Source organism: Fusarium oxysporum, chromosome VII (genome assembly GCF_013085055.1).
Source record: "Fusarium oxysporum Fo47 chromosome VII, complete sequence".
NCBI lineage: Eukaryota > Fungi > Ascomycota > Sordariomycetes > Hypocreales > Nectriaceae > Fusarium > Fusarium oxysporum.
In genome coordinates, this window is record NC_072846.1 from 2,112,179 (window position 1) to 2,130,543 (window position 18,365).

Here is an 18,365-nt window from a genome sequence, read left to right on the forward strand (position 1 = left end):
GGAGCAAGTCCAGCTCCTCTAAAACCTCCCTTAATATTGCTTTCTGTAATAGCAGCTTGGTGGGCGATATGAAAGGCAGGAAAGAACTCGGTCTTGGTAATATGGGTTATAAAGCATCTGATCAGATGCTCTATTTCTCGACCGTATGCCTTTTTCAGTGGCCCAAAGCACCCTACGTCAAGAGGCTGAAGTAGATGAGAGGCATGAGCAGGCATACAGAGCGTGATAATCTTGTTCTCCTTGCAATATTCCTCGAATTCGACGGAGTGGTGACTTTCATGACCATCAAGGATCAAGAGGCGATAGCGACTGTTCGTTCGCTTAGCTGTAGCCTGATCAAAATGCTTTAGCCACTCAAGGCCCAGCTTATTATCAGTCCATCCTTTCTCACTCAATGCAATAACCCAATCGCCGGGAAGGTCGCATTCTTGGTACCAATTGGCGAGGTGATCCTTACCTGCACCAATGATAAACGGCGGGATCGATTGGCCTTCCGCATTAATCCCCTCGATCACAGTAATCCATTCGCGGTTTCCAGGCTGTACTTGCTTTGGTCTTCCTTGCCTATAGGAGCTTGTAACGACTGTTCCGGGCTCAATTACGCCCATCATAAAGCCGGTCTCATCAAAGTTCCAGATATCATCTGATCGGATACCATATTTTGCGATTGTATTCTCTACGAGCCGAAACCAGCCACGAATAATAGTCGGATCTTCGCATTTAGCTCTCTGATAGTCATATCTCCGAAATTGACGTGTCTTTAGCTCTGGTTGTCGCTTAATGAAGTTATAAGCCCAGCGCTTACCAACAGGTGGTATATCGCGGTTGGCACATAGAGAATTCGCGATATCTTCCACATATGATAGTCGCGAGGGAAATCCTCGCGAATCTAGGTCTAAAATGAATTGGACTATTATCTGCTCTTCCTGATCAGATAGTTTCCGTGACTTTGTGGGAGTATCACGCTTTGAAAGAATGCCATGCTGGCGGCGACCTAAGGTACTACGGTTGACATCGTAGATATTTGCCGCCCGTCGGACTGTAAGTTTAGGGTTATCTTGAAGGGCCTGAAGGGCAAGAAGGATTCTAGCTTCATTTGAGGACTGTGGCATATTTGTTGGTTGAGATATAGCTGACTGAATTATAATGTTGTTAGGTGAGGGATTTTTGGCTCACTCGCTTGTCTGGCTCACTCGCTTATCATACACGTTATATGATATTAACTAGCTTATATAATTTTTTACGGAATCATTAAAAAAAATTATATAACGTGCATGATAAACATGCGCGACAGATAAGCATGCGCGGCAAAAAGGCGGCATATAAAGCGTAATAATATCATTCTCCTCGCAGTAGATCTCAAAGTCGGCCGAGTGGTGACTTTCGTGACCATCGAGGATCAGAAGACGATAAGAACCAATTGATCGGTTAGTTGTGCATCGATTAAAGTGCTTTAGCCACTCGAGACCTGTCTCATTATCGGCCCAGCCATTTTGGGTCGTGGCGATAGCCCAATCACCCGGGAGGTGCTGCAACTACGATAAACGGCGGGACTGCCCAGCCTTCTGCATTGATTGCTTGAGTCGCTGTAACCCATTTTCGATTTCCAGGCTGGATTGATTTTGGCTTTCCATGCCTCTCGGCCCGTGTGATAACTATACCGCTTGAGACCATACCCATTATAAAGCCGGTCTCATCAAAGTGATAGATATCATCTAATCGGATGCCGTACTTTACGATTGTGTTCTGTACGAGCCTGAACCAATTGCGAGTAATAGTGGGATCTTCACATTTGGCCCTCTGATAGTCATATCTCCGCTGGAAACGCGTCTTGAGCTCTGGTTGCCGCTGAACGAAGGCTTGCCAACTGGTGACGCATCACGGTCAGCAAGCAGTCGATTCGCCATTTCTTCAACACCACATGGTCGTGGAGGAAATCCCCGCGGATCTGGGTTGAGAATATGCTGAAATATGATTCGTTCCTCTAGATTAGGTAGTTTCTGTGAGTTAGGGATAGTATTAGCCCGGGCTTGCATTCCGTGCTTTCGATAGAAGAGGGTTGTATAGTGAACTCTGTAAATATTTGCGGCGCCTCGGAGGCTTAGTTTTGGGCTATCTTGATAGGCTTTAAGAGCAAGAGACATATTGGACTCTACGTAATTGAGGCGTGGTAGGTGGTTGAGAATTAATTGACCTAATGCTGACAATGTATGTTGAGGGATTTTTGTTCAATTCGCTTATCTGTTCAACTCGCTTATCATACACGTTAGTCTTTTCACTTATGTCTGTGAGGTTTCTTAGGTTAAGCATAACTCTAGTGAGGAGGGAAGGCCGTCAGAAATGATACGGTGACTCTCTATTATACATTGCGTGTAGTATTCCATCATCAAACCGAAGCGATTGAGGTTCTCCGGTATGGAATTTGAGTTCAACAGAGTTCCCCGGTTTCTAGTAAGTTACGCAAGGAGGATCCGGTGCTTAAGTCGTATCTTTCCATTGGCAATGTCGAGAGTTTGAAATAAGTGGGAATCTGCCCCGCTATCACGGCACGTAACCCTTCTTTATAACTGTTGATAAAGATTTTCTGGTCTGGTATTTAGAGAGCGTCAATTTTCGCACAAGCCCAGGATGATAAGAGATATTATAGGAAATGAAGTCTTGACCTTTACTAATTTCTGTCGATGATTTCCATAAGGTTGGGAAGCTCTAGGTAAATACTTTGCGGGTCAGCCGAATACGACTCTATGATTGAACTGACAATCCAAGCTTCTTGCACAAACACTTCAATATCGCACGCAAGACATCGGGCTATGTATCCGCAAGCACCAGCACCATTCAAGAAGGTCATTACAAGAGCTTTAAGTAGTTCATTTGTCTTAGGACACCACATGAAACCAACTTGCCGAACATGTTTCGTTTTTAGCGTTCTCCACCGACTAAGATATCTGTGCCGATCCCCTCCTTTTATTGGGAACTAAAGTTGCGCTTGAAAATTTCCTCCAACACTAGCCAAAGGTTCAATGTAACGTCGACGATGCATGTCCTGATGATCTTGCTTCATGATCGGCATATCGAACCCACAGTTATGCCGAGTTGTCTGAGGAACTGCCAAGAAAGCCCGAGGCTAAGACATAATGAACCACCTGCCCCAAGACATGTCATGTAGAACCTGAAAAAGTTTGATGAGAAAACTGGGCGCCTCTCCCGCCTTTAGAGGCCGTCGTTCCCACCCTCACCACCTCGTGGCTCCTTTCCTGAAACCTCTTGTTGCTCTCTTTGTATGACATGTAGGTGGTCTATTAAGATCTAGCCTTCTCGACCATGAGCTTTCCCGGTGCAGCGCCTCCACCCTCGGGCGTGGAGCTGAACCTAAATCATCCACAGGATGTGCTAAGGTCACGCAATTATGCCAGGCAAGCTCTTACCATTGCGTTTGTGTCCGCTTTCGTTGTGACTCGTTTTTATGTCAAGACAAGAGTTATGGGAGGAGGGACAACAAGAAATGACTGTGAGTATTGTTGAGGAAGGCCATCATATATTGAACGCTGACCCTGAAGAGTGGCCACTTATACTTCCTACGTATGGCGCCGCAGCTTCCTATGTCTTGTATCTGTGAAGCTCATCTCGTTCTAGGCGTGGATGATCGGGTATTGTATCACAGCCTGCGTTGGTATATCCATCTGTTCTCAAGCCGTTGCTGTTCTTGCTAACACCTCAACAGCTGGGACTTACGGTGGCGGGCTCAATCAATTGGAAGTACGAAAGGAATACGCGCCGATTTCTTTCAAGTAAGTTAAATACACATAATAACATAACTAATCTCTAATATTATGGTGTTACAGTCCGGATATGATGCCACTATCTTCTACGCTCCCATGGCCCTGATCGTCAAACTTGCTCTCCTCTTCATCTCATACGAGTCTTCGGAGATGTCCATAAGGAAACCATGATGGGCATCTCCATTTTTATCGGCATGCTTGTGGCATACTATGTGTCGGGTCTTTTCATCAAGATCTTTATATGCTGGCCGATCAGCGCGTACTGGAAAGGAGAGACAGACAAATGCTTAAACCAAAGCGCCATCATTTTCGCCGATGCTATCATCAGCGTCATCAGTGACTTGGTCATTTTGCTACTCCCGACCCCGCTCACGTGGTCACTACAGCTATCTAGACGGAAAAGACTCCTAGTCATTGGAATTCTTTGTGCTGGAGGCGTCGCGACAGCTTTCAGTATCTACCGATTGGCAATGATCCTGCACGAGGGCAAGTCTGTAAACCAGACCATCGTCTTCATAAAGGCGATATTATCTGGGTAAGAACATCACCCGATTTAGTGAACAGTGGGACTAATGGTCAAAGCAATGCGGAGGCCGGGATCGGCTTTGATATGCGCCTGTCTTCCATCTATAAGCGCTCTCCTAGTTCGACGTAAGAGATAAGCCTACTATAGAAACTAAAGTCACGCAACCCACGGAAACGTTGGTAGACGTGGAGAGATCGTGACGACCCGATCCTTCCACGTCGATGCTGGAAGAACAGACAAGGAGGTACACCACAACGCTTACGACTTGGGGCATGACGAGGCTGGATTATTTGCTAGCGTTCAGGCCAACTCAAAGAGCAACTGTTCGAGTCGAAGAAGGTCCGAATCTACTGGCTGAGCCATTCTACCGCACTATTTAGGCTTATCAGTACAGCCGTTATGCACATGACGAAATCAGACCTCAGAATCGAGGACGGCTACAGTGTCGATTATCAGATTGGTCCATATGGAGTTATTACCTCTGGTGTTAATACAGAAACTGAAACAAACAAAGGACAAAGACTATCAAGGAGGCGGGGACATAAAAGACCTTATTATAGTATTTAGTAACACCAAGAAAGTACTAGCAGAGGGCCCACGTTTTGCACAAGAATCACAATTCTGGAAACAAACTAATGCGACGGTGTCTTGGATGACGTTAAATAAAACAATTGACAGACTCGGCTTTAGCCAGTTAATAAGTACTAAGTAGAATTGAAACCCAGATCATACCCAGAGGAATTGCCTATACCTCAAGGAAGCGGCGGTGCCCTGATTTGCAAGTGTGCTAGAAAGGCGGAATGCCTTCCCCATGAACACTTACGACCGACTGCTGAGAATAATGATCTCTGTTCATAATGAGGGGCTAGAGCTCGCTAGTAACCAATGACAAAATCAACTCTTAGTAGAGTAAAATTTGCATCGTCTTATTTTTACCTAGTAATCTCGGGGATTAATAGATAAGTTAAAGCTAATGCATCCCGCCGCTTATTATACTTAATGGGGCCTGCTACCTTATAAATTTATACTTCAAGTGCAACCTCCTAATAGATTAGGTGATTAAGCCTATTAAGGATAAGTATATAAGTAAAAAGAAAGGCCTAAAACACAGTTAACATTTTAATAAGTATATAGCATATCTTAAGAATGGCATCTATCGCATATTAGTGATTGATAGTTACTTACGCTACCTCTCCGCTGGTTTCGACCGATTCTGCAAAGAGAATAAGATTATCATAAGCTTTATGCCTTCTTATTTATCTCATATTCTTTAACCTCTAGATGATAGATATTTCGGCCCTCTGAAGCGAGCATATAGTCAATAATCGAACAGTTAGTCAGGTCACATATTAACCATATAACCAAGGTTAACTTCTTAATTACTTTTAAGGCCGCCTTCTTTGCTATTATAGGAGAAATAAATATCAAGTCAGGATTAGGGTATTGGAATTAGTACCTCTGGGCCCGGCAGTTATCCTATCAAAGCAAGATATCAAGTTACAGACGCTAACGTCCTGAGTAAGCCTAGTAACAGCGGCGGGACCTTGGACTTCCCAGATACCTCCCACGGGAGCTATTTTATAATCAACGCTAACCAAATATCGAATTGCTCGACACCAGAGTAACTCACAGATACCGATATATAAGGCCATAGACGTGCTTGCGAAAGGTACACAAGCTTTAGCACATTGAGTAACGCTTCTCAACGACCAGGTCTATTCACTATAAAGGACTAATAAGGCGCTTAGTAGGCATCGGAAGGCAAAAAGAACAAGACTATAGCTTAGTGAGATGACTGCTATTCAACTGGGGCATGACATAATATCTCAGAAAGGTACCAAGAAGAGGATCGAGAAGGAAATAGACGGGAGTGGTAGCCAACCTGGAATAGGCGAAGCAAGTAAAGGGAACCGCGGAAGGTACGGCAAGCCCAGAAATAACATGCGGACAATGAGTAAGAGGGAGATTTGATTTACATATATAATTCCGAGTAGCAGCTTGGAATTAGATATGTTGTGGTGGTGTAATTAACGTTGACATAGATGGGGTGGTGGAAAATCCGTCGTTCGCTTATATCCGCTGCTCGCTTATACAAAACGTTACATGTTTCCAATGTTAAAAGAGTACAAATTTGCACCGCTATTGCGTTGCAATCGTTTTGGACTAAATGAGGGGAGATGGGGATTTCGTCGAGACAACTACAGTGGGGTGCAATAAGTTTGAATACACCTAGAGGTACCGACGATCGAGGCTAGCCGAAACGGGCAGCTGTTATGCTGCTGCTGTAATATTGTAATTTTGACCTAACAAGGTCAATTAGAACAGCTTCAGTACTTTGTATACCAACCTTCTGCAGTAATTACAGCAGTAACACGGTTCGGCATAGTCTCACAAAGGTTCTTCAAGACCCTATCTTTAATATTATCCCAAGCCTCCATTGCAGCTAAGACTAAGGCATGTTGTGTAGTAACTGTATCCTCTGCGTGAGCCAGTTCCGGATGTAACCGATATATCTCTGCCTTCATCAACGCCCACAGATTCTCTATAGGATTCAGGTCAGGCGAATAAGGCGGCCAAGTCATCAGGTCAACCCCTAGCTCTTCTAACAGGGCCTTGACGATCCGGGCCGTATGCACAGAGGCGTTATCATGCATAAAGATATCGCCTGATTGAAGGAACCAGGGCAAGATGAAGCTATACAGCTCGTAGATGCCGATGGCGTTGACGTTGCCAACGAGAGGCACTAACAGCGTACGAGACCTGTGACCGAAGGCAGCCCAAAACATCTGCCGCACAGCTCCTAGCCTCCTAGCTTCTTGAACATCCTGTACGCGTAAGGCCTCGCGAGGCGAGAGGAAGGTCCAGATAGGCCTCATGCCCTGACCGCGGCGTACCATACACTCATCACTCCATTTGACCCTTCTCCAATCGATCCCTTGATATCGTATGGCCCAATCGAGCCTTTTGCGAGCCTGTAGCGGCGTCAGGGCCACGCGTTTCTTCTGTATCCATTTCCTCTTGTTTATCTCACGTAGAAGGTATCGTAGGGAACGCTTCTTGATAACGTTATCAACGGAATCAAGCAAGTATCTCGTCGTCACAAGCGGATCGATTATGACGGTATCATATATCTGATCGCGTTGCTCTTCTGTGAGCTTTCGAGGCGCGCCTGACCGTAGCAGGGTTGTGTTCTCGGCTCCACGTTGTGCCTCGCGGCGGCACGTCGTTTTAATCGTCCCAAGAGGGATATAGGGGAAATGCTTGTGAATTTGACTATAAGAATAGCCCTGCTTCTTTAATTCACATATTCGTGACCGTAATGAAGGCGTAAGTTCCTTGCCTCGAGGCATCGTGAGGCGTTGTCAGGCGTTGTGATGTGTGTGTGGAGGAGGAAGAAAGAGCGGCATTGAAAACGCGGTCCCGATCGGGTTAGGCCGGACCGAGATACCTGCAGATGTATTCAAACTTATTGCACCCCACTGTATGAAGACGACAACCCAGAAACCGAGAGTTTTCCCCGTAAAGCCGAAGCACAGCACCACTGGAAGCAAGGCCCGAATAATTGGCATAAAGCTCCGCCGAAATATTCGTGCTACTGGATCCAGGTCGATCTGGATCATCGGTCATGTCGGAGCTTTGAGCTTTGAGCATTGACAAAGGCTGAATCGAGCTCTGATCTAGCAAGTTAAAGTAACGATAATTGGCCAATTCTAGACCCTTAAAACTTGAACTTGGCTCTATTCGAGATAACGCGACCAAGAAAGAGGCAAGATGTTAAGCGATGTAACCCAATGGACTAGTTCGGCACCAGGTGTATCTCCCTCTTTGGCTCTCCTTCCAGATTTGACTTGCCATAAAACGCACCTTCCCCGAGCGCCACTGCCTCGGAACAGGCCCTGCCAATCTATCCCGCTTTTAGCTACGAGCCCGACCCTTGGCAGTTTGCACCCTCCTATGTGGGGCTTTGTTTCGGGCCTGTCAGCCTCCTCTTGGTTCTTGTCCCGCGTCGTCCCCTGGCCATGGCTGTGGTAAAGGGCTCCAATTATTCAGTCATGGTCATCAACAGGGGCAGATGAATGAAACAACCTGCCTTCCGGTGACTGCACGCCTAGCTATCAGCGAAAAGACCAAACTCGACGGCGCTCGATCATGGCGTTAAACCAGTCTTCGGGTTGCCGTCCACACTTTCGATTTGTTATATACCCTCAATTCCACAATCGACGTTGCACTCACGTCCTACCAGTTTCTTCAAAGCCGGAATACTCCGCCCTACAGCATCCCCATTGACGAGTGCTAGGCTCGCCGCCCTAATATCGACAGCATTAATATATTAAGCCGGCGCCATCGATCTCTAGCACTGATCTACCCCCTTTCTAGCCCCTCGACTAAATCGGATCATTTTGACACAATGGCTCATATTGCTGAATACATCGTCAGTATTGATGTTAACCATATAACAAAACCACCCTCTCAGTCCTCAAATGACTTAGTATGAACGCAACTCCCTCGACACTTTAAGTCTTTCGTTTTAGCCCAGGCTTACCTATCCTGACTCTTCAGAATCAGCTTCATCCAGAGAAGCCATTTACTTGGGGAGTGCGACAGCCCGACCCACCGCGGAAATACCAGTTCTTCCCTAAGGAGAGGAGGTTGCCGGTCCTTAATAGCAGGACTAAAGGCGTGGACGTCGAGAAAGCTATTTCTACACCTTCGCTGCCAACGAGTGATAAGATAGACAAGCTCGCGCCAGCTCCCAGTGGCCTGAAAAAGAGGCTCAATCAGTATAGTTTGGTCCGACAGCGCAAAATCAGTGTACCAGAGCTTGGGCCTATGACAGCAGTTCAAGAACTTGACATTGATTCCCGTATGTGATCCAAGCCTAGCATTTGACTTGATCTCGTGAACTGACTGAATACCAGCGGCTATTCCTGGACGCCCGCCGCCCTCACGCGCGCGCTCCACTAGTGTCCCTAATAATTCGTTCGGAGAGTACCAGCTTACGGATACTTTCCTTTACATCTCCAGCGCTGATAAAGGTTCCCAGTCTCAGTCTCTCGGCAAAGAGGCTCCTCAGGCATGCCCTCAAGGCATAGCCACCGTCTCGCCGAAGTGCCTTGACCCTCTGGTCAACCCCAAGTCTGATGTACCATTACCCTTACTGCAGTGCCTGCAATCCCTCAACTACTTCCCTACTAGGAATGAATCTCCTAGACATGGCCGCATCAATGGATCCCCTCAAAGCCGCACGGCCTCCATACCCAAGTCTTCTATACCCGATCTCACGGCACCTAAGTCAGCATCGACCAATGCCACGTCCTGCGGCACGCCAGCTACTCTTGTTTTAGCATCACTAATGGAGTCTAGTGCCGCAGATCTTAACCTATGGGATGGAAGTTACACTCCTCCCACCATCACGACGGAAGTAGGTAATGCCTCCCGAGGCCACCGAAGGGGTGACTTGGAATCATCGGGGACTATGGGCAGAGGCCTACCGAGGGAGGGATCTGGCTTAGGCGCCAACAACGATCCATTCATCCAGAGACCAGAGCCGAGGAGAGGCAAGAGCTTGGAGCAAAAGTCCTTCGAACCGTTGCCTATTGGTCTGAAGCAAGCCGATGCCTTTGAGCAACTCGAGCAGTCTGAACTTACGTTACTTCAAAAGAAAGCGCTCGACCAGGTAAGACGATTTGATATTCTTAAGCCAGTGGATGTCGAGACGCTTTCTAAGGTCAGTCATATAGTCAGTATTGCCAGCGGAACCCGACTAACAATTATACAGGAACTCCATCACTTGGATGAGAGGATTGAATACTTGCGTCATACCTACAATGCTCTTCGCATAGGCCGCCGGAACCTCCACTCACGCATCTGCCAGTACCTGCGCTCTTCTAGTATCGCCAAGTTCAGCCATGAGTTGTTGCTGAAACAGGAGGAAGTACTTGCGAGTCTGGATGCCTCTATTGATGATTGGGTGATGAAGCTGGATCAGGCAGAGAACCGACGAACCCGCGTTCATCAGAAGCTTCTCGAGCATATTGCTGGAGCTGCATGCCTACCTGTTGGCGGATTGACCACTACACCGGAGCCACAGCAGACCAACACTCCTGCTTCTGGCACCGGTGACATATCGACTCCTTTGCGAAGCCCCTCCAAGGAAATATTCACATCCGCTCGTCCCTCAAGCACCTCGCCCTCGCCTCAACGCGCCGTAGCTCGGGTTCTCAGCACCGTCGTGGAGCAGTCTATTATCAGAAAGGTAGCAACACGAGAACCTGAGCAGCATGTGACAAGGACTGCATCTCCGAATCGAGCCGATGTGAACATCATTTGCATCTATGCTGGTGATGATTTGTATGTTTGACGAAAGGAAATCCTGATGCCAGGGCCATCTCTCCTCTAGCGTTACCACCAATGAGCCTGTTGAGGGCGTCATCTCCCTTCTCGCAAATTTCGTCTAATATGGTCTGTAGAAACTGGGCAGCGTCCATCTTTGTCCTTAAACATATGCAATAGATGAGTTGGAAGTTATCGGGAGCGAAGTTGGTGCATGCGTTGCTGCCCATTGCAAGACGATGTATCCTGAATCAAGTCTTCTTTCCTCAACAACAGGCCCGTGCATCAGGCATTTTTATTTCGGCTCGATTGGTGGCGAGGCTAAGCAACGCCACATCGGAGGGCAACAAGAACAAGTCTCTAACTAGGTGGAATACTTTCTATATAAGCAGGGCAATATATGATATCTCAGAACGGTATAAAGTTGAAGATCCAGAAGGAAATAGGCAGGAGTGGTAGTCAGCCTTGGGTGGACTAAGCAAGTAAATAAAATTACGGGAGGTGCGGCAAGCCTGAATATAGTTCGCGGATATCTAAGAGGGAGTTATAATTTATATAAATAATCCTAAGTAGTATTTTAGAATTAGAGATATCATAGTTATGTAAATAATATTGACTGAGATAGGGTGTTAGAAACTCTGCCGTTCGTTTATCTCCTCAGTTGTCATCTCCTCAGTGCCCACAAGCCTCAATTTGTTGAACAGGTGTTTGCGACGTGCAAGCAGGGTTCATCTAAGACTGCGCACGTAAACCGTAAAGCCTTCAAGGGGCAGAATTTGAACACAACACAACATGAATACACGAATCTGCATTAATGGACCGAATACACGTAATGTTTGACAAGAATGTTCAATGAGGTCTACTAGACATTGTCGTCAGATAAATATGCGAAAAATTTCCACTCTTATCTTTACCCGTTGGCTCGAGCCAACGGGTATAGCTATATCTTTAGTTAGAAGAAAACAATAGGGCAAGGTAGCTTAGATAGTTAATACTAACCCTATCCTAACCCTAAGCGGGGTTTGCTTCTCGGCCACCCTATTCTCCTCTTACCCAGAAAATAACAAAGGGGCAAGCGTCTCATTGAAGATGTCAAAGTTTTCACGAGCCCTAAAACGGTCCGGGCTGGGCGAAGCATAGGGAAGACATGGAACCAGCTAAAGGTTGCCTACCCGCCTAAATTAGTACGGTGCATTCTCTTCACAATTAAGCCCTACTAGTGAAGACAGGGTTGAAGTTTACATGTGACCGATATCATGAGAGAGCGACCAAACTAGCGAGGGTTAAGTGCACAAGGGTTTCCAATTTAGAAAATGCTCCGAGCAGGCATCCAACCATCACACGCTAGTTGCGATATTGTGATCGACGGTTTGGCAGCTATATACCTAGCGTGCAACGCTTGGCATGCCCCGCAGTTCTCATCGAGGCTCGCGCCTTTTTACCCTCTCCAGGGACGGATACCTGAGATGGCAACACATAGCAAAGCCCATACCGTGGAGTCTGAGAAGGGAGAGAAACGGCTTGGCTGCGAGTCGTAACGGGGGAGAAAGAAAAGAAAAAAGCAGCGGCGTGAAAAAATGACGAGCTGAAGGTAAAAATAACCTCAACTTGAGTGAGCTACGGTACCGTTATCACGATCTCGCAAGCGGGAGCCGCTCCCGCTAACAACGGAAGCGAGGACATGACGCCAGAGCAGACGTCATGCAATTATCACAACACGCGGCTTCTTGTTCGTTTGTGTACCAACATTGCCCCAGTCTCCATAACAATCATTACAGCTTCATCGTCATGAGCCCCCGAGGGGTTTCAAGCATTTCAGCAAGTCACGGCGCGCAGATCATAGACTCTTGGGTCCACCGTCGTTTCTGCATCCATCTCCCGCCTCGGCCCAGGGCGGAGTTGCATTGCCCCACAAGCCAGGATCAGGATCGCTGATCGTCTACTTTACCTCAGGGAGCTGCTAATCTGAGGAACACCCTCCAGGCTCTGGGCAATCTCCCGATGGCATGGTAAACTGCGGCAGCTGTCTCCAGCGAGTTCCACAAATAACTTCATCCCATCAATTGTCGAGAGGCTCCGCGAAGTAACTTGCCCCATGTAATAAAACTACATGCTGCAGGGTTTTTTAAGCAGCGATAGAGTGCCTATCAGTTATTATCTTATCGTTTGACGACGTGCAGGTCGAGCGAAAATCGGTGCTAAAAGAGGCATAACTAGCCCAATGGTGTGACTTTAATTGGATTAAATCCCTCTGGGAGAGACCGCGTCGGAGCCTTTCGATAATTGACGGGATAGTGGCATCCTTTTCCCTGTTAGAGAGACCGTGCAGAGATATCACGCTCCCTCGTGGACTCTCTTCTGTCCTTGCTCTTGCTCGCTTGGTTGTGTGTCTTGCAAGCCGAGGCTCAGTCTGGGGGCTTTGGCCGTGGGTCAAGTCCTCAAATCTTGAGGAACGCTCCTCAGACAGTGGCCTCTCCCGTCTTTCCCTAGTCCAAGTCAGTACTGGTCTCCCCGCTCTCAGCTCCCAGCTTCCTTGTCCACTTTTCCACATCGGGAAGGCAGAGAAAGGAAAAGGCGTGAAAACACCCTCCGTCCAAAGTTACGAGTCCTGATCCCAGGTTCGCGGTCCACGTCACGCAAGACTGCATGTTCCAAGCTTGTAGTGGATCTTCGTTCATCGCACATGTGCCTGCTTTGTTGCCTTCTAGTCAATAGTAGGTCAAATTCCGCTTGGGTAGATGCATAAAATCCTATCTCTCTGATCGGAGTTTTCCTAATGTCCCGACTGGAGGCACTCGACAGAGTTAGCGAGATGACAAAGCATGTTTGCAGCTTGCCGACACGAGTCGAAGCATCCCATCCATTGTACGAATTCATGGCTTGGTTTAGCGCCCGTATTTTGATCCACGAAGCCTGCCTAGCCCCCTCTCCCCCGGTCGCCGTGCCTCCATTGGCTAACGCCCCGGACCAAAAACACAGATCGCACCTGTAATCAATTCCGACGAGCCCCCGATTGAGCGCCGAGTATCACTATCCCCCTGTCCGCGTCTGTTAGTGCTTACTGCCTGTCTCAGAACAAGCACTAGAGGCCATCTCGACTACATTGGGGTAAACCTAGAGGCCCCGACTACGACTGTCCAATGGACACATCCAGCTCAGGTCAGCTCGGACTCAGGGGAGTGTGGTGGGCTGCCGATGGGTCCCGGTTTCTGGTAGAGCATGTCGGTGTCACTTAAGAACCTGCAGTACCGTGCCAATCCCACTCCCGTCAAGCAAAGATCCTCGCTTCACCCAGCACGGCGGTAGCAACTGACAGTTGCTCCTCCACGGGTTCCCTTGCCCACAATGACTGCTCAAACCTTGCTTCACGAGTATCAGGGCCATATTGTGCCTCAGAGCTACAATGCCGGCTTCGTCGCCCTCAGCTTCGTGGTTAGCTTGGTTGGTGCTGGCTCGACGCTCGAACTCATCAACAGACGAACCGGCCTCCGGGGTCTCTACAATCAGTATGCTTCTCCCTCGGCCGTCTCAAACCTGACTATTATTATTAGACTTGATTGTTGACTGAAACAGTTTACTACTGATGAGCTCCGCCGTTACGATGGGTGGAGTGTCCATCTGGTGCATGGTATGTACTTGCTCGCCTTACACCGGATTCCTTACATATACTTACGAGGTCCTTCAACATGCAGCACTTCGTCGGTAACCGAGCCATCGATCTCGCCGACGGAGAACCAGATATGCAGGTGGCATACTCGAGCGGATTCACTGCCGTATCCTTCTTTGTCCCCATCCTGGTGCTTCTAGCTGCCTTCGTCGCTGTCGGTACTAACAATTCCGTGTCCTGGTGGAGGCTGATCGCCGGAGGAGTTCTCTGCGGCATTGCCGTCTGCGGAATGCATTATCTTGGTAATGCTTCCATTGATGACTATACATGCGTCTATCGACCAGCATACGTCGTCAGTTCCGCAATTATCGCCATTGTTGCCAGCAATGTGGCCCTGGCCATGTTCTTCGTCTTCAGAGCCATGTGGGCTAATTGATGGTGGAAGCGAGTCATTTCGGCCGTAGTGCTCGCCGGCGCCGTGTCTGGGATGCATTGGTGTGCTGCTGTAGGAACTCATTATCGACTTGTCAAGATCAAGCCAGAGGGCAATGAGCCGTCGAGAAGTGCCACTGTAGTTGTGGTCATCTGCTTGGTGAGATCATGGACTCCTGTCAGCATGTATGTAAACCCCGTGCGTCGCTAACCTGCAACAGTCACTCAGTGCTTGTTTCATCATTGCCATCTCAGCCATCCTCAGAACGAGAAACATGAGGCGATCTGCCCTCCGCGCCCAGCAGATCACTCTTGGAGCCGCCATCTTTAACAAGGCAGGGAGGATCCTTGTTGACCCGGATGGATTCATTCCTAGCACAGTCGTAACTGACTCCTTCTTGGAAAAGGTGAGTGTCCACTGCCTGAAGCTCCGATGACTGCAGACTGACCGAGGCAGAATACTGAGGAAGGTTTCAATATTGGCCACCCGCTTTTCCACTGGATGTTTCTAGCATCCAGGAACTGGGGCATGATCTCGAGTCTAGTCGGAGGCATGAGACAGCATGTATCGCAGCTGCCGCACTCACGCACGCATAAAGACGGACGACGTGGCATTCAGCTCGTAAGCGACCATGGCGAGATGATTGAAAGTTACGACATGATCTTCCGGGAACTCTTTTGTCTCGCTGCGGCGGCGCTTGCTGACCGGCTCAGAAATGACCTCACGTCAATCGGAGTGTTGTGGGACGAGATTTTGCCAACAGGTGCGAACGGCAGACGGCCGCGGGCTCAACAGCAAAAACCTGGCCAGGGGGGATTTGCGCCGGAGGCTATCGAGACCAGTGACGATAAACATGACAGCCTCAACATGGCAGAGAAAGGAATCAACATCCGACAGCAGGACTACGAGCGTGGATCGCTGATGTTCTTGATCAGCCATACCAATTCGGATCATGACGCCGAACGATTTGTGTCAGCCGGTTATCGATTTGCCGAGCTGCATCAGGTCAGCGAAATCATCAGGTCGAGGATGCATATCAAGAGTCATGAGTTCGAGACGAAACTACGGGATATGTCAACCTACACAAGCGAGCAGAACCATCTGCTCCCTGGCGTGCATCTAGGCTTCTTTGGAATACGAGCCCGAGTCAGTTCGGGGTTCGAGGTCCTCGCACGAAAGGGTACCCGAAATCTGCTCCCATCCATGGCTCTTCCATTCAAGACGCTCGAGGATTGGCAGGTCCATTTCCTAATGCAGTTTACCAATATGTCGGTCTCCAGGATCCTCCAGAGCTTCAAAGACGACAATGCATCCCAGCGAACCACTCGGGAGGCTGAGTTTGCGGGCCAGCTCTCAGATACTATTAAGGCTCTGCGAGAGTGGACGCAAGAACCCCTTTTCGAAGACGCCGTTCTCACATCGAGTACAGTCCGCGTGCCTTGCCGAGGCGATGGAGGGCGGTCGGAAGCAACCATGATCGCGATGCGGCTGGTGATCCCCATCCATTCAGTGCTGAGCAGCCCCAACTGCGAGTTTGTTCCTCTTAGCTTCTTCAAGATGCGACAGGTGTTGCCACAGTTTAACCAAGATTTCACGCAAGGCGTTCATGTGGAATTCGGACATATTCCTAAGACGATAGATCGTCGCGAAGGATTCCAGGACAGCACCATTGGGCTTTCATCCAAAATGTGGCCATTCGGACGATCCGATACCTTAGTAGGGGCGCGACGAAAAGCAAAATCCGTGTCCGTCGCACTCAGTGGCAGGCGGCTTCAATCACCTGACTCAGCACGATCAAGGTCAAACTCAACCATCAATCTCTGCCCGCCTGGAAGCGTCAACCGGACGAGGTCGCTTGATTCGACAGTTGATTCAGGAGCGTACTCGGCACGGGACGAGCTACCACAAGCAACGCCGTCATATGGTGGCATCATGGTGTTCCAGGAAATCACCATTGATGTAGAGGAAGGGAAGGAGACAGTAAGGGCGCAGAACAACGATACCAAAACTTCGAATACGATCGTCCTGGAGAAGACAAACTCGAAGTCGTGGCCAGGAGCTGGCATCGAGTTGCAGACCATGGGCCATTTTGGAACCAACGTGCAGGCTGGAGCCCGAGTGTCTAAGGACATTGAGGCTCATAGAGGCACGTCAGGTCATGTTGCTTCGTTCGTTGATGTCTTGTTTTCCGAGACAGTGGAGAGTCGCTGAGGCGGACCACGTGGTTAGACTGGGCTTGTAGACCACTCTTCTCCCGCCGTCCCACCTCCTACCTTCGGCGCAGATGGCAACTCCCACTCCGGTATTCAGGAGGATGATGTGCTCATTATTGGAAGCAGTGCTACTGGTGCCTACATCGCTCTCCATGCTGCCACTCGCGGCCTCAAGGTTGCTGTTATCGGGCGCAACGACTTCAGCAGCAGCACCAGACAGCACCCCATCTGAGCTCCTGGCTGCCCATAACGCTACCTTTGACAAGTGATAATCCAAGCCGTTATTTGAATGATGATGCTTATCTCTTGGTGGTCAAGAATACGTATAAGAAAAGGGAAGTGAGGAATTTGGACAATGATCGGCAAAGGAAGATGGCCAACAGGTCTCAGATAGCGTCGGAGATCCTTCTTCATGTCATCAACTGCCGATGATCCTGATGGCTTGCCTGATCCATCATCATATTGTCCCGAGCCACAACTTGGCAAGGAGTTTTGCATTGACTTTCGCGGGTGTATGTCCATCTCGCAATCCCTAAATCTAGCAGGAATCTGCCGATTTCGGTCTGGTCGCCCCCGGGCTAGCTCGACCTGCGAGTTGGTATTCTCTCCAGCTGCCTCGTCTGAAACAGCATGATAGAACAGCTTCCGATCCTCAAGGTGTTCCAGTAAGTATTCCATGCCTGTCATTACCTCCCTCGCTGCCCAACCCTGCATTCTCATAGGTTGCAGATGGAATGGCTCAAGAATATGTTTAATTTCTGTCAAAAGTCTCCAGTCATCCCCCTTCAACATGTCGGCCTCTGGTAACCATTTTCCCACCTCTGGACGGACCAAGAATACCCTGATGTCTCACTGCTTGACGAGCGCTCGAGAGATCATGAGGTAAGTGGAGTTCCATCTCGTGTCGTTGTTCATGACGATCTCTAGCTCTGCCGTCGACTCACTCGCCAGGAGATATTCGTCATTCTCGCGTGAGATCCTCTTAAAGAGCTCACACCTCTGAGGGGAAGATCGGATGAACTTGACAACATTGTGGCGCTTTCCCACCGGCCCTTTCTTTCTCCAGTGTCGGAGGTCATCCTCGCGCCGGCGGTCAAGAAAATGAGCTGTGACTGCCATGACAGCGTGCCGGTTAGGTGATGTCTACAGGTCGAACCCTATATGGATTCTAGTAAGGGCATCTGAGAGCTCCTGCTTGACCTCATCCTTCTTAGACCCGTACATGTCATCCAGCAAACGGCCCATCGATTGCCGGCTCCATGGTATCTAGTCAGATACGTGAGGGTCAAGTTGCCAGACGAGTTGCTGAAAGAATGTATCGCTAAAGAAAGAAAAAGGAACCTTGGTGTTGGTCAGAACTCCCTGGCTCAGTTCTCGGATCATCTTGACTCTAGCACGCGGCACGGCGCTGTACTGCAAGCGTCGTCGCTTAGGCCGTTCAGATTCATCGGTTGACAGATCTGGATCAGCTGCT

The 18,365-nt window shown here is 48.8% G+C and overlaps 3 protein-coding genes across 3 annotated transcripts; all 3 read left to right on the plus strand.

Annotated features, from left to right (window-relative positions):
• Nucleotides 1-3,321: 3,321 nt before the first annotated feature.
• FOBCDRAFT_241851 (uncharacterized protein) lies at nucleotides 3,322-4,318 on the plus strand (the record flags this gene model as incomplete). The annotated part of the gene is made up of 6 exons (XM_059610410.1): nucleotides 3,322-3,508; nucleotides 3,560-3,579; nucleotides 3,634-3,670; nucleotides 3,722-3,756; nucleotides 3,843-3,887; nucleotides 3,941-4,318. The coding sequence occupies 6 exons, from the start codon at nucleotides 3,322-3,324 to the stop codon at nucleotides 4,316-4,318; spliced, it is 702 nt and encodes a 233-aa protein (XP_059465387.1).
• Nucleotides 4,319-8,713: 4,395 nt separating this feature from the next.
• Nucleotides 8,714-10,763, plus strand: FOBCDRAFT_140589 (Up-regulated during septation-domain-containing protein; the record flags this gene model as incomplete). Its single annotated transcript, XM_059608096.1, has 5 exons — nucleotides 8,714-8,794; nucleotides 8,866-9,169; nucleotides 9,225-9,982; nucleotides 10,085-10,660; nucleotides 10,689-10,763. The coding sequence occupies 5 exons, from the start codon at nucleotides 8,714-8,716 to the stop codon at nucleotides 10,761-10,763; spliced, it is 1,794 nt and encodes a 597-aa protein (XP_059465388.1).
• Nucleotides 10,764-13,983: 3,220 nt separating this feature from the next.
• Nucleotides 13,984-16,889, plus strand: FOBCDRAFT_251822 (uncharacterized protein; the record flags this gene model as incomplete). The annotated part of the gene is made up of 6 exons (XM_059610969.1): nucleotides 13,984-14,144; nucleotides 14,212-14,266; nucleotides 14,331-14,654; nucleotides 14,691-14,837; nucleotides 14,899-15,084; nucleotides 15,135-16,889. The coding sequence occupies 6 exons, from the start codon at nucleotides 13,984-13,986 to the stop codon at nucleotides 16,887-16,889; spliced, it is 2,628 nt and encodes an 875-aa protein (XP_059465389.1).
• Nucleotides 16,890-18,365: the final 1,476 nt, after the last annotated feature.